This window comes from Triplophysa dalaica, chromosome 1 (assembly GCF_015846415.1).
Source record: "Triplophysa dalaica isolate WHDGS20190420 chromosome 1, ASM1584641v1, whole genome shotgun sequence".
In the NCBI taxonomy this organism is placed as follows: domain Eukaryota; kingdom Metazoa; phylum Chordata; class Actinopteri; order Cypriniformes; family Nemacheilidae; genus Triplophysa; species Triplophysa dalaica.
Window position 1 is genome coordinate 26,463,336 of NC_079542.1, and position 27,032 is coordinate 26,490,367.

A 27,032-nucleotide genomic window follows, 5' to 3' on the forward strand; every position below is an offset into this window, starting at 1 on the left:
ACACCATATATTTGATTTGAATATGTATAACTATATACTATTATATTAAAAACAGGCTAGAACAACAGGATTCTTTCCCTGTCCTGCGCTTAGCGCTCTTTAGACGTGCAGCGGGGCGGTTCAAATTTAAAGAGACATGACAACTAGCCCATTAATAAACTTAATTTAAATGATTGTAAATAATTCATTCACAAAATTGACCATATATCCATTGCATGAATTTAATCACATTTGTCATTATAATTTTTACTCGAGTAGAAATATCTGAGGGACCCCCAAAGTCTGTTTTTTCCTAATGCTTTAATGGGGATCCCGGAATCCCCCAACCCCATTTCAATTCGAGCACTGCCTAAGTTGCACCTCTATTAACGGATTGTTCAAGACAGCTCGAATTTCGGGAATTCCCGACCTCAAACCCAGAAGTAAACGTTTTACAGCACGAAATGACATGAATAACATATTTTTGTAAACTTTTTTAATACAATGTATGCCCCGACACAGCGTGATTGACAGGAATGCATTGATCTCGGACATAATATCCGAGGTCTGAGTTTATACATTCATGACATAAAAATATGTGAAAACATCACCTCGTAAGGTAAACAGGACACACATGCGCAGTAACGAATGCTTGACCACATATCATTAAGGCGCATGCGCGCAGAAGCATGCATGACGACAACATGCTTGACGTCAACATGCATGACGTCAACGTGCTACAGGCTGCATTAATACATTGTCGAGAGACAATAATAACAAGGATCCGGTGCTCCACCCTATAGAGTTTAGGTCAGGAAAATCTAGGGGGGCAGGGGGCGCTACATATTATCAAATATTGTACTCACCCAGCTTCTTGCGTGACAGCGAGTTTGGCTGTTCAAACACTAGTAAATTTAGTTTATAATCATGTACATTCTCATACATTGCCAAGCATCGGAATTGAGTCATGGAATTTGTGGTTGATTAGAGTCAACGTTGCTGGATGGAACGACAGAATGAATTGTTTTCTCCAAGATTATTGTACAGCCATTGAAACGTTAATGTGTTGGCATTGAGTGTATCATTATTGGATTGGGTCGAAATACGGCGATCTTGTGAGTCGTTCTAGTCCATGTTTACTGGTGCAGGTGTTGTGCCGAGAAAAGCACGCCTGCCGTGAAAGGCATCCCCATTGCGGGAACGCGCATTTGCTAAAAATCTTCTAAATATAAATGGTAGAAGCTGCAGTATTGTCTAAATCCCCTAACACTCAGTGTGTTTTACAGCAATTTGACCCTCGAAGCATTTATAAAATGCAATCGCTTTTATAAATCGGTTACTGCATACGCGTAAGATAGTTTCATGAATACAAATCAGGCATTTTATAATTTTATAAAGCAATAATAATTAAATAAATATTTAATAATTTTGTAAAGCAATACAAATCCGTACCAGAATTTTAGCCAATAAGCTTGTAAAGTGACACTGCAATGTACGTGCACAGAGCAATTGTACTGCTTTTCACGACAAATCAACTGATTTAAATGAGCCAGTCTGCACCCTCCCGTATCTTCCACTAGGACGTGTCACAAGCATGAAACTCACCTCATTTAACTGTATACATCCTATAACCATACTTTCATAATTATTCCATGCTGAGGCGAACACTAGCAAATTTGGGGGGGGGTGCTTTTTTCCTGCCAGAAAATGCATCATCCCTATCTCCCTAGGAACGTGTCACAAGCATGAAACTGACCCCATTTTACTATACATATAAGTATATGATGCTAAATGCCTTTATTGTAGCATATTATTATTAAATTGCGGGTGGCAAATTTGTGGGAGCCCCATTAAGACCCTGGAATTTGCTCAAAAGTGGTACTGGGATACCAAATGCATTGTATATAATTAAACCGAAATTCCGCATTAAATAACATGTTTTTTGCACAAATTAAACACATGTTATACACATGTTATCACATGCTAAAAAGATGCAAAAAAACAGGTGAAAAGCATGTCTTTACACGCTTCTCAACAGACAAGTGTAAAGGAAGAAAGGTCATAACAATCTTCTTTAAACACCAGCATGCTCACAAACATTTAATCCAGAATGATGATAAAATATATTTGATTGTTTTTTTTCAGGTTAAACATCCATTTGAGCTTCTAGGAATGGACCTGATAGGTAAACTGAAAACCAAAAAATGTGGATATCAGTACATCTGTGTCATGGTGGACTACCAGACTAAATGGCCACAAGCTTATCCTCTTCGCAACAAAACAGCAGCTGAGGTGTCTGAATGCATTATTACATTTTTCCATCAGTTTGAGGCCCCGAAGAGGATACTGACAGATCAAGGCTCTGAGTTTGTGAATGCGGTACTTTTCAAAATACTTTTAATTTGAATTTTTTGATCTATGCTTTTCTATTACAAACATATTTACACTTTCTTTACAAATTTCCTTCAAAACCATATTTCAATATTTGGATAATATAGGTTAAAATAGGGTTTTTGTCGGATTTCACTTGACTAAACTGGTTACAAGGTCTCATTACATCCGCTTGTTGAAAAAAAGGTGTTAACAGCAGTATTAACTATCAGAAATATCTAAGGTAATCAGTAAACATAGTTTAGTTTACATAGTGTTTCCATTTTTTGGCTTTTTTTATGCTGTTGTAATATTTGAAAAGTCTGCGAGTCCAGTTTTTGTTTTCTTCTCAGTCTGTTTGTGTGCTGGCCATCGATTTTGATAATCTTTGGTAGCTCATTTAAAGGTATTTTGAAATGGCTTTTTACTTAATGAAGTGCATACAGAAGTCTTATTCCGGATTCTATGAGACCTTTTTTTCTGATTTCTGCATGTGAGGTTCGAAATTAAGCCTACACTGTTAGATGTCGCTGTAGATTTAGCAGCACATTACTGTAAAAATCAACAGTAAAATACTGTATTTGTATATTACAGTAAAAATCTGCAGTTCATAATGCATTCTGGGTAATTTTGATTGAGCGGGAAACTTTTACAGTATATTTTGGTCTGGCTGTAACCTTGCTGTAGACTTGCTGTAATGTGCAAGGCAAAAAGTGCGCCACAACGTCAAATCACGTCAAATCACACAGAGCACAACTCCTGGCTGCAGCAAGAGGAGGATATTCAATTCGATTTCGGGCAGTTCGGTAAGTTTGCAGTCTGGTTTATTTTATGTGTTTCATGCAAAGCTATTATTTAGTTTTAGCATTTTGCACAACAGTTTGTCACAATGTAATTTTAAACGTGGACTGAGAGAGAAAAGGTCGCCAACAAACGTTGCAGTCTCTCTCAGAAATTAAACTAGATGTCCACCCACTGCTTCAACCCGATTTACACAACCCACTTAATTAATCATGAGGGTTTTGTCAATCGAATTGTTTAAGTTCGTTTACAATGGCAAGGTAGGAAATGACTTTGGCATTGACTTTGTATTTGGCAATAGATAAACTCCCGTTAACCAATTTACTCCCGTTAACCCGTTGAACTAAGACTCCTCGCGAGCTCGGTCTTGGTGTCCCAGCTTAGGGTCGCTTATCTTGGCTTTCCACTGTTCATTCACGGGCAGGGAGAAGTAGCACCAGTATTCAGTTCGACAGTATGATAGACTGACTCGTGATTTAGCTGTGCATGTGCTAAAACAACATTTTCATATCAACTCATGGCAATTTGCGTCTTCTTTTAAATGTAAGAATACTGTTTGGATAAATGAATATCAACATTGTTTGTCTATTAATACAGGGGTTCCCAACCTTTTTTGTGCCAGGGGCTAGCATATTCATAAAAAAAATCCAGGGACCAGTTGTCAATTTTAATGCCTCAATTTTATGATGCATCATTTGGAACTGTTTAAAACAACAGCCTATCATTTATTTGCAATGAACTAGAAACATTGTCAATCACTTAGTGACAACTTAATAACTTATTCATCTCTCGGTGAATCATGCAGTGAGTTGCCTCACATTCTGGCGCAACTTCTTTCACCCTGACAGTGAACCCCGACAACCGGCCGGTCATCGCGGCAGCCCCGTCAGTGCAGACACCAACACAAAACTTCCATTCCAGTCTGCCTGCTACGTATTCGTTCAATACTTGGAATATTTCGGAGCCGGTGGTTGTGCTTGGAAGTGAAAGACAACAGAGCAAATCTTCCTGCATCTCATCTTGATGCACGTACCGCACATAAACTAACATGATCGCCTTATTTTCCACGTCAGTCGATTCGTCCACTTGAATTGCGTACCACGGAGATGCTTTTAATCTGCCCAACAGCTGCCCCTAAATATCTTCAGCCATGTCATCAATTCTCCTGGCAACAGTATTGTCAGATAGTGGAACATGTTCCAACTTGCAAGCTGCTTTTTCCCCCAAAAGTTCCCGACAAATATCTTTTGCTGCCGGCAAAATTAGCTCTTCTCCGATTGTAAAGTTTTTTTTAGCTTTAGCTATTCGGTGAGCAACCAGATATGACGCGTTTGTTGCAGCTACGTTTACTGATGTTGAGGATATCAAAACTTGCCGCTGAGCGTCCAACTCACGTTTCTTTCTTTCGAAAAACTCCTCCGTTTTGTCTTTGAGAGTTGGGTGTTTGGTGGTTAAGTGCCGCTGAACACACAATGGATTTGGCGCCACGGTAAATCCATACTTAATGTATGAGTTATCGTATTTACGATTGAAGCTGGACTTTTTTTTCTTTTTTTTTCTCACTATTTTCGAGTTGGTCGTCGCCTTTTCTTTTACCCGAACTGTCCGCAATGAAATTAGCCATTGAAGTTTGCTGAGGCCCGCTCATCTCTCACTTCTCTGTCACTTCAGGTGCACCGCACTTTTTTTGCAGTCCGTTCAGATACAACGCGTTGCTAAGCAATCGCAAGACGCCCAAAGAAACATATTTTAATCTATTTATTATTTATATTTTTGATTAAATAGCATGACATGTCATAGCACTTAAAAAAGCATTTAAAAAAGACAATTATTATTATTATAAAAAAAAAAAAATTCTGGGAATATTTCAAGGCCCGGTACTAACGGGTCCACGGACCGGCACCGGTCCGGGGACCGGGGGTTGGGAATCACTGTGTTAATAGACCAGACTCGACACACGCTGTCAGGTTCTATCTCACGTTCTCTACGGCCCAAATCGCATGTGAAATAACAAAGGCACTGTAGCCTACACAGCACCAAACTGCTCCACACGAAGTGAAACGTAATATTTAACAAAGATGAGTGCGATCTATACAGATTACTGCTGTTTTCATTAAGGTACTATGTGAATAAATGGGTTTGCGGTGTTTTTACTGTTTACGGTATATCAGTAAAAAGTAGAGATGATGTTCTCTCGAGTGATTTACATTCAGTTGGCCCAGAAGTAGCCTATTATATGCATACTATGTATGCATATTTGTAGCAATGGTGCTTACAACACTTAAACAAGTTTTCAAAGACTCAAATCATTGCACGTACTTTGGTAACGAGCGATGCTGGCTCCGCCTTTACGTAATGACTCTTTACGTCGGAGAGAGGAGCGCAATCAGCTTGAAAAGGCATTTTCAAAATCACATTGAATTTCGCTTTACCCATACTATTTCGGTATGTAACCAAAAATGCAACCCCAAATATCTAAACTCTTAATATAAATGCATAGGCCTAAAGGGGAAACATTTAAAATGATCATTTTGCTTCATTTTTGCTCGGCTATTTTAAATGTATTTAATAAACAGAATGGTTTCAAAATTTCAGCAAGTAACATATTTTTTTACTTGTCTTACAGCTCTAACGTGACAGTTTGGTCCACTTTTGCACCTTGGGTTTATGGGTTTTCTGTAAGTATTGACCATAATAATACAACTTTTAATTCAAATTTGTTTTTGGTTTTACTAATGACTTTTTAGTAACACTTACAATAAGGTTACATTTGTTAACATAGAATGTTAATACATTTTAAAATTTTGCAATACACTTTTAAATCAATCAATTTATCTCTGTTCACATTAAGAATATTTGATAATGCATTATGAATTAACTATCATTGATAGTTCATATTAGCTGAACCATTAATACATGTTATGGAACAAAACCTTGTAGTAAAGTGTTACTGAATTCTCTTTCACCATTTAGTTCACAATTTGTACTTATTTCTATGGCTTACAGATTTGGTTATTTGTTTCTTTTTGTGTTACAGTCTCACCATTGATATTCTGGCTGGATTTGGTCATTTTTGAAACAGGAAAGTCATCCCAGGATGTCCAGTTACAACTGCAAGTCATGTAGTTTCTCGACTACAATATCAAATGCTTTTTACATGTAGAAGTACACAGAAATGTGGCTAATCATCGCTTTATATGTGGCATACCTGAGTGCCCTTGCACTTTTGAGAAGTTTCAATCTTTTAAGTGTCATATTTAAGTGCAAATATTGCTTGTATTGTCTTTTGAATTATATTGTCAAGTATAGCAGTTTTGTAATATGAATAACTATAGATTTATATCTAAACTAGCTATGATATATAATATTTTTGTAATTAAATAATAATATTGGGGCAATATAGGTATTACAGCAAATTACAGTATAATACAAATACAGTAAAACTACAGTAAAATACTGTTTTGTAGCTATACAGTAATATTTTTTGTACTGTAATAACATATGTCAAATTAGTAACTTCGCATCTGTGCCGCCAGTAATTTACTGTAAAAATACAAGGAAATCGTTAACAGTGTAAATGTTCTCTGTATTAACAGATAAACAAGATTCTATGTGCCATGTTGGGAATTAAAAGGAGCCTTTGTTCTCCCTATCATCCTCAAACCAACAGATTGGTAGAGAGGATGAATGGTACCATACAAAAGTAAGACAAATAGTTGATTTAACATAATTTTTTATTTTTACCATGTGGTCTTAAATTTAAAGCAGCAAATGCAAGAGGGGCAATAATTATAAAATAAATCTGTTTAATAGATTCCTATTGTCAGTAACAATTTTGTTTTTTAGAACTCTAGTTAAGCTCCAGTACTTTGAAGTTGTAATGTTTGGGTTGCGGACTAAGAAGCAAATAACAACTCTGTTTTCCCCATTCTTTTTGATGTCCACATGGAAGTGTTCATCCGTATGCCGTACTCCAGGGCTCAGCAACCTAAGGCACGCATGCCACTATTGGCACGCTCAAAGGAAATTGACAGCATGCCTATAACATGTAGTTATATGTTAAATAAATTCCAAAAGTAATATTACTTGTTTAGTTAAATGTTCAAGCCCAGTTCGAGTTCCTTTGACAAACAACATATTAATCCTTATAATCAATTTTAGTTATTGACGTCAAGCGTTTGAGCTCATGCAGTTAGTGCACAGCCAGGTCCTATTGAGGTAATGGTGCCAAAAAGGTAGGTCTGCATGCACTCAATGTAGTAGAAAGTAAACACGATAAGATCACTTAAAAAAATTATATATTGTTCTTCAAAAATGATTCTAATGTTACGGTAAGAAGATTACATATACTGGAGACTTATATTGAAACACATTTTTTGATGCGGCACAGTGATTACCAAGAAAAAAGTTAAACGACACGCCATATCAAAAAGGTCGCCGACCCCTGCTCAACTCCCTTTGAAGGGCAGAGACCTTCGAGTTTAGACTTTGGAGTGAGCAGGGCATGTGCATACCATTATGAAGAGGTTTGGAATCCACATAACAAAATGGAGCAACATAGTTTCCTCATTATCTTCAGCTGGCATGTTCCATGACAATGCAGCATGGTGTCCGAGTCGGAGAGTGAAGGGCAAAGGAATGATGACTTCCATGTGAAATTTGCCACGTAACGGTTCTGTATGAATACATAAACCTTTACACCCCTACTAAATATAACTTTAGGTCTAACGATACAAATTTGAAATCATGGAATGAAAGAAACAAAAATGTGTTCACAGGTAGACAGCAGTGTTGAGGTTGATGTGGCTGAGGAAGCTGTTTCAGAGGACATAAAGTGACTTGATGAAATTAATGATATTGTTCCGGGCAATATCACCAAACAGCAGGAGAGCTCAAGGAGGTGAATGAAGCATGGTGCTCCCAAACCTGCCATAAAAGTAGGAGACCAGTTGTGGAGTCAACATGTAAGAAGCCAACAGAGAAAAGGTGGCAAGCTGGAGGCAAACTTCCTTGGCCCTTTTAGAGTGATTGCACTACAGGGGAAAAGTTCTGATCTGCTCAGAGAGGATGGTACGGTTTTAAAAAAAGATAATGTAGATCACTTAAAAATTGCTAGGGTAAAGCTGCCCCGAATTCCAGGCCCTGTCTCAGCAGCACCAAGGTCCTCTGTAGCACCAGGCCCTGTCCCAGCAGCACCAAGGTCCTCTGCAGCCCCAGGCCCTGTCTCAGCAGCACTAAGGTCCTCTGCAGCACCAGGCCCTGTCTCAGCAGGACTAAGGTCCTCTGCAGCACCAGGCCCTGTCTCAGCAGCACCAGGTCCTTAACATCCATCTTAGTTTGAAAAATTTAAGTAGTAAGATCTTGAAAAAGTAAGACCTTTTTTATATAGTGTTATATAGTTTAGAAAATGTTGCATCGTTTCAAAGTAGCTTTACAGGAAAAAAGAAAAACAAACGTCTGCCAAATGACTAAATGTGAAAGAGATAGAATACAATACAGTACATGTTTTTTAGAGAGAGAAACAATGAAATATACAGAACCATAAAATAATCTAATACCAGCTTGACTCCCATGATATTTTTTATAATGTATATTTTACAATATAATGTACCACTGTATTTTTTAGATTTGCATGAGGCATGGGCAGGGAAAGATGTGCATGTACTTCTTTCCAAAGTTGGCCCATACAGTCTGTTTTATAATGATATTTTGAAGATTCGCCCCAACAGCGAGCTTGAGAGTGAGGTATCCCTTTTTTGTTATTGTATTACATTATGACTTTCCACTACCTAATGTCTAGGATTCAAACATTTACAGTCACTACACACTGTATTACAACACAAAGACCTTAAGTCACGCAAGAAAATTCAGCAACACTTCAACAACAATATAGTTGATAATACTACAATCTGTCTAACTCATAATGCCATTTGTGAGACAATTTGTTTTTACTGGTGATCAATGCATATTTGACAGTTCTTGATCGGAAATACAAAACCAATGCTGGTGAAGCAGCTGTAATTCACAGCTTTGCGATGAACGCAATCTGGAAGGGAACCTTTGGAAGAATCCGGTTTTTTTACTTGATCATAATAATTTCACATTCTGTAAATGATGCAAATATGCACTTTTCATGTAAAAGTGACTCTGTATTTCTTGTGACTACTTTCAGATTGATCCAATGGCACACAAAATTATTGTAGGAATTGTGAATGAGCACCATCATTGGATGTTGGTGGTGAGAACAAGAGCATTGCACATATCTCACTTCTTTATGCTCTTTAGTGATATATACAATCCACAAAATAAGCTATTTATTAAAGAGATAGTTAACCCAAAAATGTAAATTCTGTCATAATTTCCTCTTCTTCAAGTTGTTTCAAATCTGTACACATTTCTTTGTTATGATGATGTAACGTTCACTGATGACAAATCCAAGAGGAACAGGAGTTAAATAAAAAAGGTTTAATAATACTTTAAGACTACCTAGGGCCCAGGTCAGAAAGGAGACCGAATGGCTTAACCACCTGTCTGCTTGCTGTCTCGCGTTACAGAATACACAAAATATACAACATGTAATAATCCCGTTTTACAAACAACATAAAATAGAGAATGTGTCTGTCCCCCGGATTAGCAAACATAAGATATTGCGTAAACCTCTTGAAAGTAATTTAATAAACGTTAAACAAATCAAACATGAACAAAATACAGATAATCAGCTGTTATGACTCGGATTGCTTAATATTAGATCTCTCTCAAATAAAGCACTTTTTGTTAACGATTTGATAACCGATCATAAAATAGACATGCTTTGTTTGACAGAAACATGGCTAAAGCCAGATGATTATATTACTCTAAATGAATCCGTTCCCCAAGATTATTACTATAAACACGAGCCTCGTCTAAAAGGTAGAGGGGGAGGTGTCGCTGCACTTTACAAAAATTCTTTTATCACCTCTCAGAAGTTTAATTTTAAATACAATTCTTTTGAAGTCATGGTACTTCACATATCGACACCTAATACTAAGGACAAAACATTTTAAAAATTTATTCTAGCTATTGTATATAGGCCTCCAGGGCACCACACAGATTTTATTAAAGTTGATATGTATCTGTATCAATGATACAGATGCCTTGGGACTGGCTTTCAAAGACACTCTTAACTCCATGGGCGTTAGTCAACATGTGTCAGGACCCACTCACCTTCGTAATCATACTTTAGATTTAATACTTTCTTATGGTATAAATGTGGATGATGTTAAAATCGTTCAGCAGAGTGAAGATATTTCGGATCATTATCTAATATTATGTTTGCTTCAATGGCCTACGGCTGCAAATCAAACTCCTTGTTACAAATATGGTAGAACGATTACTTCAACTACCAAAAATGCGTTTCTCGATAATCTGCCTGAATTGTATAAAATATCTAGCATGAGTAAAAACGTTGACGATTTTGACACTACTATTGAAAATTTGAACACTACTTTCTCGGAAATATTAGACACAGTTGCTCCTCTGCGTTTAAAGAAAATTAAAAATAGCAGCCCAACACCGTGGTATAATGAACACACTCGGACTCTAAAAAATGCGTCCCGGAAAATGGAGCGCAACTTTAAGAAAACTAATTTAGAGGTATTTCGCATAGCATGGAAGGATAGTACTCGAAATTACAGGAATGCAATAAAAACGTCTAGATCCGCCTACTTTTCAACACTAATAGAGGAAAACTATCACAACCCTAGGTTTTTATTTAACAACGTGGCAAAATTAACAAAAAATAAGTCGTCATCGACGTCAGATTCTGATTATCAGCATAACAGTGATGAATTTATGAACTACTTCAAGAGTAAAATCCAAGATATAAGAGAAAAAATTATAACAATGCAACCTGTATTACTTTATTAAATGTTTTGAATGTTTGAGGGTTCCCGACTCCTTCCTTCCATTTTATTGAGATTTGTTACAGTGGTGCCGAAACCCGGGAGGAAGGAGAGACATGCTGTCGGAGAGTCCTCGCCGCCGAGTGGCCTCGCGGTGCCGGAGAGTTCGGGCAGCGCGGACGAAGGGCGTCCGCCAGTGGCTGCCCGAAGCGGTGGCTCTGGGGAAACGGAAGTGCACAGTGCGGCCACCGTCAAAGCTTCGGTGGAACGGCGACCTTTGCTGCCGCGCCCCTGGGTCGAGTATGTAGTAGAGTAGGCGGGGAGAGACCGTGGTTCGAGTCCGGTGAGTAATTGTGAATTAGCGCCAGCTGTGCGCACACCGGGCTCGAATCACGTAGGAGATGGGAGCATATAAAATGGAAGGAAGGAGTCGGGAACCGGCAAACATTCAAAACATTTAATAAAGTAATTAAACAGCCGGCGGCCCCTCACGGACGACCGCCGGCGAACAAAACATGAACATAAATATAACTACAAACATAACACAAGTTTGGGCCCGGTCCTCTCTCTTCGACGGTCCGGTCGCTCGTTCCTTTTATATGCTCCCATCTCCTACGTGATTCGAGCCCGGTGTGCGCACAGCTGGCGCTAATTCACAATTACTCACCGGACTCGAACCACGGTCTCGCCCCGCCTACTCTACTACACCCGTGAAGGAACTCCCAAATGTAATTGATATATTTGAATTTTTATTTTCATTTTGCACTTAATGTTGCACATACATAGATACACAATTGCATTGTCAATTTACATACTGCATTGCCATTTTGCAACACATATGCTTCCATATGCGAGTTGCTCAGGTCCCACCTCCTCATCCTCCAATTCCACTGTGTCCTCTATTTCTAATTCTAGGATCAAGCAGGGCTCGCCCTCCACTGCAACGGGCATATTTTCAGTCCTAGTTCCGTCTGCTGTAATTTTGTTTTTAGGTTTGACGAAGCGATCCATTTTTAGCTTCAAGGTATAAAGTGCGTTGCAGCACTTGCGCGCTCGCGGCAGCGCCTTCAACGCAATGACGCAAGGCGCAGCAGCGGCAACGTTCATGGGGCGTCGCTGTGATTCTTATGTTTTTAAAATTTTTTATATGTCGAATAAATTATGAATTATTATTATTCTGCGTAGTTTGAAGAGGACCATTGTTAAATCTTTATCCCGGATATATACATTTTAATATATATTAAATATTTTTTAATCAGGGAGGGGGTGGGGGGTCAAATGGGGGGTCAAGGCATTTTTTGGGCGGGTCTTGAGACCCCCCAAGACCCCCCCTGGCGCCGCCGGTGCTCCTTCCTCCAAAGGAATGACATTAATGATGAATTCCAGTCTGGATGTCGAGCATGTCACAGTACAGAGACTGCTTTGATCAGAGTTACAAATGATCTGCTTTTAGCGTCTGACCGTGGCTGTATTTCATTATTGGTGCTGCTAGACCTCAGTGCTGCATTTGACACCATTGACCATAGCATACTTCTACATAGACTCGAAAATTACGTCGGCATTAACGGAATAGCATTGAAATGGTTTAAGTCTTATTTATCCGACCGTTTTCAATTTGTAGCAATAAACAATGAGGTGTCCCGCAAATCACAAGTCCAGTATGGTGTACCACAGGGCTCATACTTGGGGCCTCTGCTCTTCGCTTTATACATGCTACCTCTAGGAGATATAATAAAGCGACACGGAATTAGCTTTCACTGTTATGCTGATGATACTCAACTTTATATTTCCGCGAAGCCTAATGAAACTCAGCAGTTTCATTGAATAAAGGATTGCATAGCTGACTTAAAAATGTGGATGAGTAACAATTCTTTACTACTAAACTCGGACAAAACAGAAGTGCTACTTACTGGACCGAAAACTGCAATGCGTAACAACCAAGAATACTGCTTAACGATTGACGGATGCTCCATAAAATCCTCGCCATCAGATAAGAATCTTGGTGTTGTATTCGATAGGACTCTGTCAATTGAAAGCCATGTCGCCAACACCTGTAAAATTGCATTTTTCCATTTTAAGAATATATCTAAATTACGTCATATGCTGTCACTGTCAGATGCAGAGAAATTAATTCATGCATTCATGACATCAAGACTAGATTACTGTAATGCACTTCTAGGGGGTTGCCCTGCGGGCCAATTACAAAAACTGCAACTGGTTCAAAACGCGGCAGCTCGAGTTCTTACACGTACAAAAAAGTATGAGCATATAACCCCGGTTCTGTCAACCTTGCACTGGTTACCTATAAAGCATCGCATTAACTTTAAGATCATGCTTATTACCTATAAAGCCCTACATGGTCTAGCGCCGCAGTATTTGAATGAACTTCTATTGTATTACAGACCTCCACATAAATTACGCTCTCAGGCGTCCTGTCAGTTGGTAATACCTAGAATTTCAAAATCGAGTGCAGGTGGTAGATCCTTTTCTTATCTAGCGCCTAAATTTTGGAATATTCTTCCCTGCACGGTCCGGGAGGCAGACACACTCTGTCAGTTTAAATCTAGACTAAAGACTCATCTTTTTAATCTTGCATACACTATACCTCCATAATATTAATCCTCAGAGGATTTAGGCTGCATTATTTAGATCAACTGGAACCAGGAACACATCCAACAACAAATGATGTACTTGTTGCATCAAAGAGTGCAGAACAGTACTCTACTCTCAGCCAGTCTTGTCTCTTTGTTCCAAGGTTACCGCAGGATGCAGTTCATGCCCAGACCTGATGGCAGAGCTGAGAATGGGAAGCGGTGACCTGAAAAGAGCTAAGAGGATAGAGCTGGATAAAGGACGCGACAACTTTGTTTTTCCTACAACATTTAAAATGCTATTAGATTGTTAATTATAATCTTAAATCCTTAATTTTTATATTTTATTAAGCCTTGTTGTGCAAGCACTGTTGAGCTTGTGCAGAGGCAGCAGCTTTTGCCAGAGGGGAACTGGAATCCCCTGGTTGGGCCCGGGTTCCTCACCACCGTTTGAATATTGTTTTGCACTATCTGCCTGGCCGGGGGGGCTGCTTTCGAATTCATACTTGAATTCAATGTGTCTCATTACAGCTGCTTTGTAACAATGAAAATTGTAAAAAGCGCTATATAAATAAAGTTGAGTTGAGTTAATAACAAAAGCTGTAGTCAGGAACAAAATGGTAATCCACAAAACATCAACGGAACAAAATAATACAATCCAAAAACAGGGAAACATCCAAGGGAAAAAAATCAAGGTAATCCAAATAAATCCACGGAACATGGTACGATATATTACATGAATACTCGACAAAGAACTGAACCAAGGGTAGAAATTAAATAAAACCGATAAAATGGCTAAACAGGTGAAGATAAACCAGAGGTGAAAACAGTCAATGATGAAGGAGCATGGGAAAAGTAACGTTCTTGGGAACAAACGGGGAAAACAAGACTAGGGACCGACGAGAATGTCACAGATGAGCACAGAGAATAGTGAGAACTAGAGAGGGAGTCATTCATGACAGAATTTATTTCTGAGTTAACTACCCCTAACTATATTGGGCTATATTTATACTATATTTAATCCATACATGCCCTCAATTATTAAAATTGATCCACAATACCCACATACTGTACAATGTCATTAATACCATGGGTTTCTGCCTAATGTATGTTGTGATTCCATGTCAATAATATAAGGTTATGTACCCACATGAGAAAAGAGCCATTTTCATGGATCCACAAGGAGAAACTGAAACAAAGATGAATAGATGCCTGGAGTCGACCATGTAAAATTGAATTTAAAATGTAGTTGTATTGTCTTTTCAGTCGTTAAATTGTGATGTGTAACAGCTTTCACACATACTATTTCCTTTAGAGCATTCATGAGGAAAACGGGCTGCAATGTCTCAAGGTGGACATGCAGCAGTCTCCCTCATAGAAGTCAGCAAGATCGCTCATCCTGTGGTGTCCTGGCCTTAAAATTGAGTGTGATATGCTCTTACCATCAGTAAAAGTCAAAGTCTGCTTTATTGTCAATTCTGCCACATGTAAAGTACACACATATAGAGGATCGAAATTGCATTACTCTCAGACCATTGGTGCACACAGGTAACACACATATATATATATATATATATATATATATACGTGTGAGCGTGTGTGTATACTATATATATATATATATATATTTACAAGCAGGAATATTTAAAAAGAAGAATAAGCTAGATAATGGTAGATATAGTGCAAAACATTGTAATATACAACAGTTATGTCATAATCCAGCTAAATTAAATTCTCTTGTGGTTTGATATCATTCATAATATTCATTCAGTTTTACAGGTGTATGGAGTCCATTTTGCAGAGGACTGGTCTGGTTCTCATGGTTTTAGCTGAGGATTTGTGCAGATGGTCATCTAGTGAAAAACTCTTCACAGGCGATTTGTCTTTAAGACTCTTCTAGTTTTCAGTGCTGTTGTGGTCACCTCCTAGTTGGAATTAGGATTGCATCCAGGTGACTACTGTGATCATCTGGACTGGATTTGGACCGGATCGGGTGCCTACAGTGGTCATCTGGACTGGATACAAACTGGATCAAAAGATGTCAAAAGAGTGAATATGGAGAACCATAAGGCTATTCTGTATAAAACAGGGGAAGGTAACAGATTTTTTTAGCCTGTTACCGTGCATCGTGAGATTTGGTGACCTGCTGTAGGACTATCACTGTTCTCATCACAGCTAAATGCACTTCAGAATAAGACATAGAAGGCATTAAATGTCAAAAGAGTGAATATGGAGAACCATAAGGCTATTCTGTGTATTCTGTGTGAAGGTAACAGATTTTTTTAGCCTGTTACTGTGCATCGTGAAATAAATTTCACACCAAATAACAGACCAATTTATTTATATTTTTTAGGAAGTACATTTTTTGCATTCAAAGTAAAAAAAAATAAGAAACACTTCAGTTTACTAATGGAATTTGTGGTTAAACATTTCTCACCATAGTTACTGTAGGTTAACCATGAAATATGTAATAATTTTGAAGCAAAGTCCTATATATTACATACCTAAATAAACCATTTATTTTCAGAACCTCTATTAAATTATGTATGACTTTTAGTCATCATTCAGAATCGTAAAAGAATCACAATCTCTATTTGAAACAAAATAATCGGGATCCTCAATTTATCCAGAATCATGCAGTTCTAATATTATGTTCTTATGTATATTTTAAAGCATATAATGCATGTTTTTATAACACAAAGCTAATTTATGTTCAATGTTTCTTAAATGGACAATGTTTTGAATTGTCGTGATGAAAAGAAATGTACAGGGACATTCTGGATAAAAATCTGCTGCCCTCTACCAGAAGGCTGAAAATGAAAAGAGGGTGGACATTTCAGCAAGACGATGATCCCAAACACAAGGCCAAGGACACAATGAAGTGGTTTCAAAGAAAGAAAATCAAGCTGCTTGAATGGCCCAGTCAATCACCTGACCTATATCCCATAGAAATTCTATGGAGAGAACTGAAGATCAGAGTTCATAAAAGAGGCCCAAGGAACCTTCAAGATTTAAAGACCATTTGTGTGGAAGAATGGGCCAGAATCACTCCTGAGCAACGCAGACGACTGGTCTCTCCATACAAGAGGCGTCTAGAAGCTGTAATCAGCAACAAAGGCTTTTCTACAAAGTATTAAATAAAATGTGTTCAATACTTATTCCCTGTGTCATTTCAGTTTATTTATTATGACTGAACTTGTATACACACATATATATATATATATATATATATATATATATATATATATATATATATATATATACACACAGTGGGTACAGAATGTATTCACACCCCCTTAAATTTTTCACTCTGTTATATTGCAGCCATTTGCTAAAATCATTTAAGTTCCTTTTTTCCCTCAATGTACACACAGCACCCCATATTGACAGAAAAACACAGAATTGATGACATTTTGCAGATTTATTAAAAAAGAAAAACAGAAATATTTGTTACCTTTTCTTTTGGCAGGATAAAATTGTTACTCTTCAATAAAAAAAGTGAAGTTACACTTCGGCTTGGTGAGTTCATAATTACCTTATTTTATCTGCTCTTTGATCATTGCAAACAAAATTATTATCTTAGAAGATATGCTTTCTCTTGCATCACAAATGATCAATGTACACCCGTAAACCTGGACAAATGCACGGTGTATGAAGACAACTTTTAATTCCTTTATTCCCAATGCTTTTTCACAAAAGTTTGGTTAGTCATCCTATTATTTAGATCCCTCATAAACTGTCTTTGACATTATTACCACTGAATCAAATTGAGGAAAGTACAAGATTAAAAATAGTCAACTAATATATAATCCTCCGATATGAATACGTTTATACTGCTACTTACTCATTATTGTGCCAAATATACACGAACAAACACAGCAACAACAGCTAATCAACAGCACTAGAGCTAATAGAATATATCCCAGTGTGGTGGTCCAGAAGGCAAAAAGGTAGAGGGTCTTATTGCAGTAGAGGTCTCCAGCCAGGGTTTGGTTGTAGTTAGGAGGGTAAATAGAGTAAATCCACACACTCCCTGAAAAAAAAACATAATTTCTGTTTAAAAACATGACACTTCATTCTTTTTGAAAAGGCATGATCTTTTTTGAAAAAGCACAGGCATGATCTCCAAGCCATTTTACTTAACATGCAAACACGCACCCAAATTTCAGGCACAAACAGTTTTATTGATGGTATGTTACCCATTCAGAACATTACATTTTTAAACAAAAATCTCTTGTGTATTCTCAAAAGTATTACAAAAACAATGTACAGAAGCTGTGAGTGAACTATGAACACATTAAGTAACCTTTTCCACACATCCCACCCTTTCTTACCACAGATCACCCAGCAGAAAATGAATGCAGAAACCAGAGAATTCCACAAGCCACAGATATTGCGGAGCTTGTTAGGACCTTCCTCTTCGGTCTCTTTAGCACATGGCAGACAAGTCAACAAGCCCAAAAATACACCAAATACCCCAGACACAAGCAAATATATGGGGATGTAGTGCTGTCGGGGACAGTCTTGGAGATATACTGCACCTGTGTTAATAAACATCATAACAACAGTGTAAATATAAGGCATAGAGAATAAACGTATAATACGTAAGATCCATTACAACACACCTATGGCAATCTGAGCGATGGGAAAAGCCATGCAGAGTAATTTTGTAATCACTGAAATTAAAAAATAAGGTTAATTTTGAGTCAAAATTGAATGCAAAGATTTATAAGGTTTACAAGAGAACATACCAAGGCAAGCCACATTTGTTTTGGATCCATGATGCCTGAAGGAAGAAACCGCATAGAAATACTTTTGAAAGCAGGTCATGCATTTCTATGACACAAAGCATGCCGTTTTTACAGCACATTCTGTACATATTTAAGCTGTTAGAACACAGAGAGCAGAATCTATAGGGTTATATTTACCCTGTATTGGGACACAAAATCATTGCTAAGCCTGTGTAGAGTATATGTGTTTAAATGTTAATCCCATAAATATTGGTTTGAAATGGACGTTTCATTATTTGTCCTCTTTATTTATTCAATTATAAGTCATGATCTATGATTATTTTATGTCATTCACAAGCAGTGCAACAAAGTTGACCAATGTCAGGTTCTGTGTTCTGTAATACCTTAGATTTGCCACTTGATGGCGCTGTTTTCCCTGAGTCAAATTGTCTCTGCTAATTAGGATTATTTAGTTCCAGCCCTGACTAGTTTTTGATTCCCTATTTATGTGGTCCTCTCTTTGTCACTCTTGCTGGATTATTGAACTATGGTTGTGCCTCTGGCTCCTCTGTAAGTTTTTTGAGTCTTTTGTTTCTCTGTGTTCTGTTGTAATTTTTGCCATTGAATGTAGGTAGCTTTTTCCTCCTACTGAGAAGATTTTTTGTTCTTATAAGTACTTAATTTTTTTGTTTTTTACTCTTGGAAATAAAGGACTATTTTTTTGTAAGCTTTGTGGTGCCTCGCATTTTGGTCCAACACCTCTCTGTGGAATAGTGGTAAAACATCACACTACGGCATCGGAGACCTGGGTTCGATTCCCGGGCCTGACAGAATAATCCAGCCAGCACATGGACCCAGCTGAGTCTTCCGCTAAGGACCTTTTCGGAGTGGTGGCTCAGCATGAGGCCACGGTTAAGCGCCATGAAGCAGCTCTGTCTCAGCAGGAGTCACTCATGGAGAAGCACTCCCACTTACTCTCTGATCTCATGTCTTCAATGCGCCAGTTGTTTGAGAGACTGCCCCAAGCACCAGACCCTCCTTCCACTCCCACACCTGTCAGCTCTTCAGCTGGTGCAGTTCACCCACTAGTCGAACCTCGCCTACCTCCTCCACAACGGTTCTCTGGAGATCCTGAAGCATGTGAGGGATTTTTGACTCGATGTTCCCTTACATTCCAGTTGCAGCCATCCACCTTTCCCTCTGACCTGGCCAGGAGTGCTTATGTCCTTACCCTCCTGGCAGGTAAGGCATTGGCCTGGGCCACGGCTGTCTGGAATGCCCAAGCTCCCTGTTGCACAAGCTACTCCTCTTTTGAGGGTGAGTTGAAGCGGGTATTCCATCACCCTCTCTCCGGTCTACAGGCTTCTAAGCAGCTTCTAACTATTTGCCAGAGAACCCAGAGTGCAGCGGAATATGCCATCCAGTTTCGTACGCTTTCCGCTGGCAGCGGGTGGAACGATGAGGCTCTCATTGTTTGCTTTGGGAACGGGCTTTCGGAGGAGCTAAAGGATGAATTGGCTACCCGAGATCCCGTATATTCTCCGTATGGAGAGGCTTATTGATCAAGTAATTCTGTTGGATAATGGCCTGAGACAAAGATGGATACCTAGACCTAACACTCATCCTCCTCAGTCCTTCCGCTAGTCTTTTACCTCGGGTCTGGTACCTCTTGAGTCTCCAGAGCCTATGCAACTAGGCAGAACCCGGTTGTCTGCCCAAGAACGAACGCGTCGGATGAATTCCCATCATTGCCTCTACTGTGGACTTCAGGGCCATTATCGCGCCCTATGTCCTGAGTTGAAGGAAAACACCCAGTCCCGAGTAGGAGGGGGAGAGCTGTCTCGGGAGTAACTCAGTTAGTCTCTCCAGGGAACACTGGCTTGTTCCTGCTGGTCACTCTCGAAAGCGGGGGAAAAAACTACACCACTTGCAGGCTGTAGTAGAGTAGGCGGGCCGAGACCGTGGTTCGAGTCCGGTGAGTAATTGTGAATTAGCGCCAGCTGTGCGCACACCGGCCTCGAATCACGTAGGAGATGGGAGCATATAAAAGGAACGAGCGACCGGACCGTCGAACAGAGAGGACCGGGCCCGAACTTGTTTTACGTTTGTATTTAAATTGGTATTTATATTTATGTTTATGTTTTGTTCGCCGAAGGTCGTCCGTGAGGGGCCGCCGGCTGTTATTATTTATATTAAAACTTGTTTAATGTTTTCCGGTTCCCGACTCCTTCCTTCCATTTTATTGAAATGTGTTACACAGGCCTTAGTGGATTCCGGGGCCGCAGGAAATTTTATGGACATTGCAATGGCTTCCCGTCTCCAAGTGCCTGTTAACCTTCTTTCCTCCCCTCTGGAAGTCATTGCTTTGGATGGCAGGTCCATTGCCCCTGGATCTGTTACCAAGATCACTGACCCTCTCACTGTCTCTGTGTCTCGTCATCGTAAGAGTATGGTTTACGATGAATTACCCTTAATCCTAGGGCACCCCTGGCTCATGCGTCACAACCCCCACATCAACTGGTCGAGTGGGGAGGTTTTGAGTTGGGGGTCACTGTGCCAAGATTCATGCCTAAAGAGTCATAGGATTATTCCCGAAAATCTCAAGTCCATTGACCTCTCCCGAGTTCCCTCTGAGTATCATCACTTACAGTCTGTGTTCTGCAAAGAAAGATCCACGGTCTTGCCCCCACACAGATCATATGATTGTGCAGTAGAGCTGCTGCCCGGTGCATGCCCTCCTCGAGGACGCATCTTTTCCCTATCCTCGCCTGAGCAGAAAGCTATGGAAGCTTATATCAATGAGTATCTTGCTGCTGGGATCATTAGACCATCCACATCACCCGCTGGAGCTGGGTTTTTCTTTGTTGAGAACGATGGTGGGCTCCGACCCTGTATTGATTATAGAGCTCTCAATCGGTTCACAGTTCGCAACAGTTACCCACTCCCACTCATGACTTCTGCATTTGAGTTGCTCCAAGATGCCAAGATTTTCGCCAAGCTTGACTTGCTTAATGTGTACCACCTTTTAGGTATTAGGCCAGGGGGTGAGTGGAAGACTGCCTTTAACACCCCCACAGGGCATTATGAATACCTTGTTATGCCCTTTGGCCTCACTAACGCCCCTGCTGTTTTCCAAGCCCTTATTAATGACGTGCTCCGGGACATGCTCAACAAGTTTGTTTTTGTCTACCTCGATGACATTTTGATTTTTTCAAGATCCCTTCAAGAGCATGTGAGTCATGTCCGAAAGGTCTTGGGACGTCTTCTAGAGAACCACCTCTGTCAAACCAGAGAAGTGTGAGTTTCACAAAACCAACACACAGTTTCTAGGATTTATCATCAGGCCGGGGCAAGTTCGGATGGATCCCAAGAAGGTACAGGCTGTATTGGACTGGCCAGTCCCCACCTCTGTCAAGGAGGTAGAAAGGTTCATTGGGTTTGCCAATTTCTATGTGAAATTTGTGTGGAACTTTAGCTCTGTGGCGGCCCCTCTCACTGCTCTTACTAAAAGTAGCTCCACCAAGTTTGCTTGGAATTCTGAAGCTGAGACAGCCTTTCTAGAGCTCAAGCACTGCTTCACGTCTGCTCCTGTCTTGTCCATCACTGACCCCGAATTGCCCTTTATGGTTGAGGTGGATGCTTCGGACATTGGCATTGGAGCCGTTCTCTCCCAGAGAGGAAAGAAAGACAGGCTGCTCCCATGTGCATATTTGTCCCATCGTCTCAGCCCTACTGAGAGGAATTACCACGTGGGGGACCGGGAATTGTTGGCTGTTAAATTAGCCCTGGAGGAGTGGAGGCACTGGCTTGAGGGGGCCAAACATCCATTCCAGGTGCTAACTGATCACAAGAACCTAGAGTACATCCAGCAGGCCAAGCGTCTGAACCCCCGCCAGGCTCGTTGGTCACTTTTTTTCAACCGGTTTGACTTTATCCTCTCTTTTCGACCGGGGTCTAAGAACCTTAAGCCTGATACACTATCTTGAGTCTACGCCAAGATGTCCGGAGATGCCCCATGCCCAATTATTCCTGCAGCCAGAATCATTGACCCAGTGCGTTGGGCTTTGGAGACCACAATACGTCAGGCCCAAAACATGAGAACCAGATTCTGGAGGAGGCCCTGAGAACCGTTTGTACGTCCCTAAGTCTGTTCGAGCTCAGGTTCTCCAGTGGGCTCACACGTCCTTGTTTGCCTGTCATCCTGGGATGTCACGCACACTTGAGTTTCTGCAAAGGCGCTTTTGGTGGCCTGACGTCCACAGTCTTTGTCAAAGCCTGCCCCGTGTGTAATCAGAGCAAGACGTCACACCTTCCCCTCAAGGTCTCCTATACCCCCTTCCCATCCCTCATCGTCCTTGGTCACATCTCTCACTTGATTTTATAACTGGTCTTCCCCCGTTCTGTTCGAGCTAAACTTCTCCGGACCTCTGGTCAGCACCAGATCCAGGCCAACCGGAGACGCAGACCAGCACCTTTGCGTGTTGGTCAACGGGTCTGGCTTTCCACTAGGAACCTTCCGCTCAGGGTGGAGTCCCGCAAGCTGAGTCAGAAGTTTGTTGGGCCTTTCAAGATAGCTAGGATAGTAAACCCCGTCACTTATCGTTTAACTTTACCCCGTTCACTTAAGATTGATCCCACTTTTCATGTGTCTCTACTAAAGCCTGTTTTGTGCTCTCCTTTTGTTGCCCCAGGTAAAGCTCCTCCTCCTCCTCGAGTCATTGGGGGTCGGCCCGCGTTTACAGTCCACAGGATACTGGACGTTCGTCAAGTTCGGGGGTCCCGGCAGTATCTTGTGGACTGGGAGGGCTATGGTCCTGAGGAGCGCTCCTGGGTTCCCGCCAGAGACATCCTGGAGTTTAGAGCACAAAAAGGGAGCCGTACTGGAGGGAACGTCAGGAGCCGTTCCTAGGAGAGGGTCCTGTCAGGTTCTGTGTTCTGTAATACCTTAGATTTGCCACTTGATGGCGCTGTTTTCCGTGAGTCTCATTGTCTCTGCTAATTAGGATTATTTAGTTCCAGCCCTGACTAGTTTTTGATTCCCTATTTATGTGGTCCTCTCTTTGTCACTCTTGCTGGATTATTGAACTATGCTTGTGCCTCTGGCTCCTCTGTAAGTTTTTTGAGTCTTTTGTTTCTCTGTGTTCTGTTGTTATTTTTACAACCAATGCAACTTTGTAACTCTAAAAATGAAAAAAAAGATTTTGTTTTGACATTATACATCTAATAAAACAGGGACAGAAATATAACAGTAAAACAAAAACAAGTTTATATATATATATATATATATATATAAGTTTTTGTTTGATTAAACGTGCTCACCTGTTAATTTGGAGATATATATCTGATTTACTTGACACACGCTGTGTGGCGAGAGGAACGAGACGTGCACAGAATTGCAAACAACCAACCCCGGAGTGTGCTTTATCAAGCAAAAAAGCGTGAAAGGTGCAACCGCAAGTGGGGAAAGTGTCCAAACTCCTGGGTGCTCCTCTTCCGTGTGATGTGGTTTTGGGTGAGGTTTCCGTATCGGCAAAGGTGCTTGTGTCTGTTTAGGAGAGAAAAAACAGGTAGCGTCGTTAGTCTGCATTAGTCCTACGAGACTGCATTCCTTCCTTTAGAGCATTCTCAGGAAAATGGGCTGCAATGTCTCAAGGTGGACATGCAGCAGTCTCCCTCATAGAAGTCAGCAAGATCGCTCATCCTGTCGTGCCCTGGCATTAAAATTGGGTGTGATATGCTATAACCAAGTCAAAGTCTGCTTTATTGTCAATTCTGCCACATGTAAAGTACATACATATAGCGGATTAAAATTGCATTACTCTCAGACCTTTGGTGCACACAGATAACACATTATGTATGTATGTATGTATGTATGTGCGTGCGTGCGTGCGCGTGTGTGTACTATATATATATATATATAAAAAACTGTAAAACTGAATGAATATTATGAATGATATCAAACCACAAGAGAATTTAATTTAGCTGGATTATGTCATAACTGTTGTATATTCCAATGTTTTGCACTCTATCTACCATTATCTATCTTATTCTTTTTAAATAGTCCTGCTTGTAAATATATATATTCTCTTGTGGTTTGATGTCATTAATAATATTCATTCAGTTTTACAGGTGTATGGAGTCCTTTTTGCAGAGGACTGGTCTGGTTCTCATGGTTTTAGCTGAGGATTTGTGCAGATGGTCATCTAGTGAAAAACTCTTCACAGGCGATTTGTCTTTAAGACTCTTCTAGTTTTCAGTGCTGTTGTGGTCACCTCCTAGTTGGAATTAGGATTGCATGCAGGTGACTACTGTGATCATCTGGACTGGATTTGGACCGGATCGGGTGCCTACAGTGGTCATCTGGACTGGATACAAACTGGATCAAAAGATGTCAAAAGAGTGAATATGGAGAACCATAAGGCTATTCTGTGTAAAACTGGGGAAGGTAACAGATTTTTTTAGCCTGTTACCGTGCATCGTGACATATGGTGACCTGCTGTAGGACTATCACTGTTCTCATCACAGCTAAATGCTCTTCAGGATAAGACATAGAAGGCATTAAATGTCAAAAGAGTGAATATGGAGAACCATAAGGCTATTCTGTGTAAAACAGGGCAAGGTAACAGATTTTTTTAGCCTGTTACTGTGCAGCGTGAGATATCGTGACCTGCTGTAGGACTACAAGGTTACTCTGTACATTATGAACATATACTTTTATAATATTATGTAGAGCTGCACGATTAATCATTAAAAGATCCTGATCTCGATTTGAACACCAGACGATCTCATTAATGAAAATCAAAGATTCGCGTGTGTCTATTAATTTACACCTCGGATTAAAATCATAATGCTTCAATATGCTGTTGCTCCCACAGAAGTTAAAATTATTATTATAAGGTATGTAAGACATCACAAACAGTCTTTTAAAAACACACACTATAATTATTTCTGTGTCAAATGATCACAGAAGTACTGCGATTAAAGCAGAGAGTTGCCACCTCACACGCATGAGACTCGTTTACAAACTTCTACTCTCCCAAATAAATTTCACACCAAATAACAGACCAATTTATTTATACTTTTTAGGAAGTACATTTTTTGCATTTAAAGTAAAAAAAAATAAGAAACACTTTAGTTTACTAATGGAATTTGTGGTTAAACATTTCTCACCATAGTTACTGTAGGTTAACCATGAAATATGTAATAATTTTGAAGCAAAGTCCTACATATTACATACATAATTTAATAGAGGTTCTGACAATAAATGGTTTATTTAGGTATGACTTTTAGTCATCATTCAGAATCGTAAAAGAATCACAATCTCTATTTGAAACAAAATAACGGGATCCTCAATTTAACCAGAATCATGCAGTTCTAATATTATGTTCTTATGTATATTTTAAAGCATATAATGCATGTTTTTATAACACAAAGCTAATTTATGTTCAATGTTTCTTAAATGGACAATGTTTTGAATTGTCGTGATGAAAAGAAATGTACAGGGACATTCTGGATAAAAATCTGCTGCCCTCTACCAGAAGGCTGAAAATGAAAAGAGGGTGGACATTTCAGCAAGACGATGATCCCAAACACAAGGCCAAGGACACAATGAAGTGGTTTCAAAGAAAGAAAATCAAGCTGCTTGAATGGCCCAGTCAATCACGTGACCTTTATCCCATAGAAATTCTATGGAGAGAACTGAAGATCAAAGTTCATAAAAGAGGCCAAAGGAACCTTCAAGATTTAAAGACCATTTGTGAGGAAGAATGGGCCAGAATCACTCCTGAGCAACGCAGACGACTGGTCTCTCCATACAAGAGGCGTCTAGAAGCTGTAATCACCAACAAAGGCTTTTCTATAAAATATTAAATAAAATGTGTTCAATACTTATTCCCTGTGTCATTTCAGTTTATTTATTATGACAACTTGTATACACACACATATATATATATATATATATATACACACAGTGGGTACAGAATGTATTCCGACCCCCTTAATTTTTTCACTCTTTGTTATATTGCAGCCATTTGCTAAAATCATTTAAGTTCCTTTTTTCCCCTCAATGTACACACAGCACCCCATATTGACAGAAAAACACAGAATTGATGACATTTTTGCAGATTTATTAAAAAAGAAAAACAGAAATATCACATGGTCCTAGGTATTCAGACCCTTTGCTGTGACACTCATATAATTAACTCAGGTGCTGTCCATTTCTTCTGATCATCCTTGAGATGGTTCTACACCTTCATTTGAGTCCAGCTGTGTTTGATTATACTGATTGGACTTGATTAGGAAACCCACACACCTTACAGCTCACAGTGCATGTCAGAGCAAATGAGAATCATGAGGTCAAAGGAATTGCCCGAAGAGCTCAGAGACAGAATTGTGGAAAGGCACAGATCTGGCCAAGGTTACAAAAATCTGCTATACTTAAAGGTGAACTGTGTAAGTAACAGAGACCACTATTGGCGTAGTTGGAAATTGCAACCTAAAGCTCCGCCACCATCCTCTCCCTTCTATTAGAGTAGCTACGGTTGCCGTCACAGGACAAAAGGGTTCAATAAATGATAGCGGCCACTATCGGTGGTGTTGATAATTGCAATCTACATCTCACAGGCGAACAACACACTGAAGTTACGGACACAGGACAGAGATGTCGTCGTCTGAGACAGCAG

General features: G+C 39.7%; 1 protein-coding gene and 1 long non-coding RNA gene across 2 annotated transcripts; one reads left to right on the plus strand and one right to left on the minus strand.

Annotated features, from left to right (window-relative positions):
- Nucleotides 1-3,050: 3,050 nt before the first annotated feature.
- On the plus strand, nt 3,051-6,270 carry LOC130429979 (uncharacterized). The gene is made up of 3 exons (XR_008907712.1): nt 3,051-3,155; nt 5,777-5,828; nt 6,188-6,270. It is a non-coding gene; the product is annotated as an uncharacterized LOC130429979 (long non-coding RNA).
- An 11,076-nt stretch (nt 6,271-17,346) lies between these two features.
- Nucleotides 17,347-18,632, minus strand: LOC130427884 (transmembrane protein 272-like). Its single transcript, XM_056755625.1, has 4 exons — nt 18,373-18,632; nt 18,247-18,297; nt 17,956-18,162; nt 17,347-17,654 (listed from the first exon to the last, which is right to left on the minus strand). The coding sequence occupies exons 1-4, from the start codon at nt 18,449-18,451 to the stop codon at nt 17,458-17,460; spliced, it is 534 nt and encodes a 177-aa protein (XP_056611603.1). The 5' UTR covers nt 18,452-18,632; the 3' UTR covers nt 17,347-17,457.
- Between the last annotated feature and the right edge of the window lie 8,400 nt (nt 18,633-27,032).

Excerpts from the sequence above, each read along its gene's own strand:
- LOC130427884 (XM_056755625.1), bottom strand. The coding sequence starts at position 18,451 with ATGACCTGCTTTCAAAAGTATTTCTATGCGGTTTCTTCCTTCAGGCAT. Across the intron at positions 18,298-18,372 it reads AACAAATGTGGCTTGCCTTG|TGATTACAAAATTACTCTGC; the intron begins GTATGTTCTCTT and ends TTTTAATTTCAG. Across the intron at positions 17,655-17,955 it reads TTTCTGCTGGGTGATCTGTG|GGAGTGTGTGGATTTACTCT; the intron begins GTAAGAAAGGGT and ends TTTTTTTTTCAG.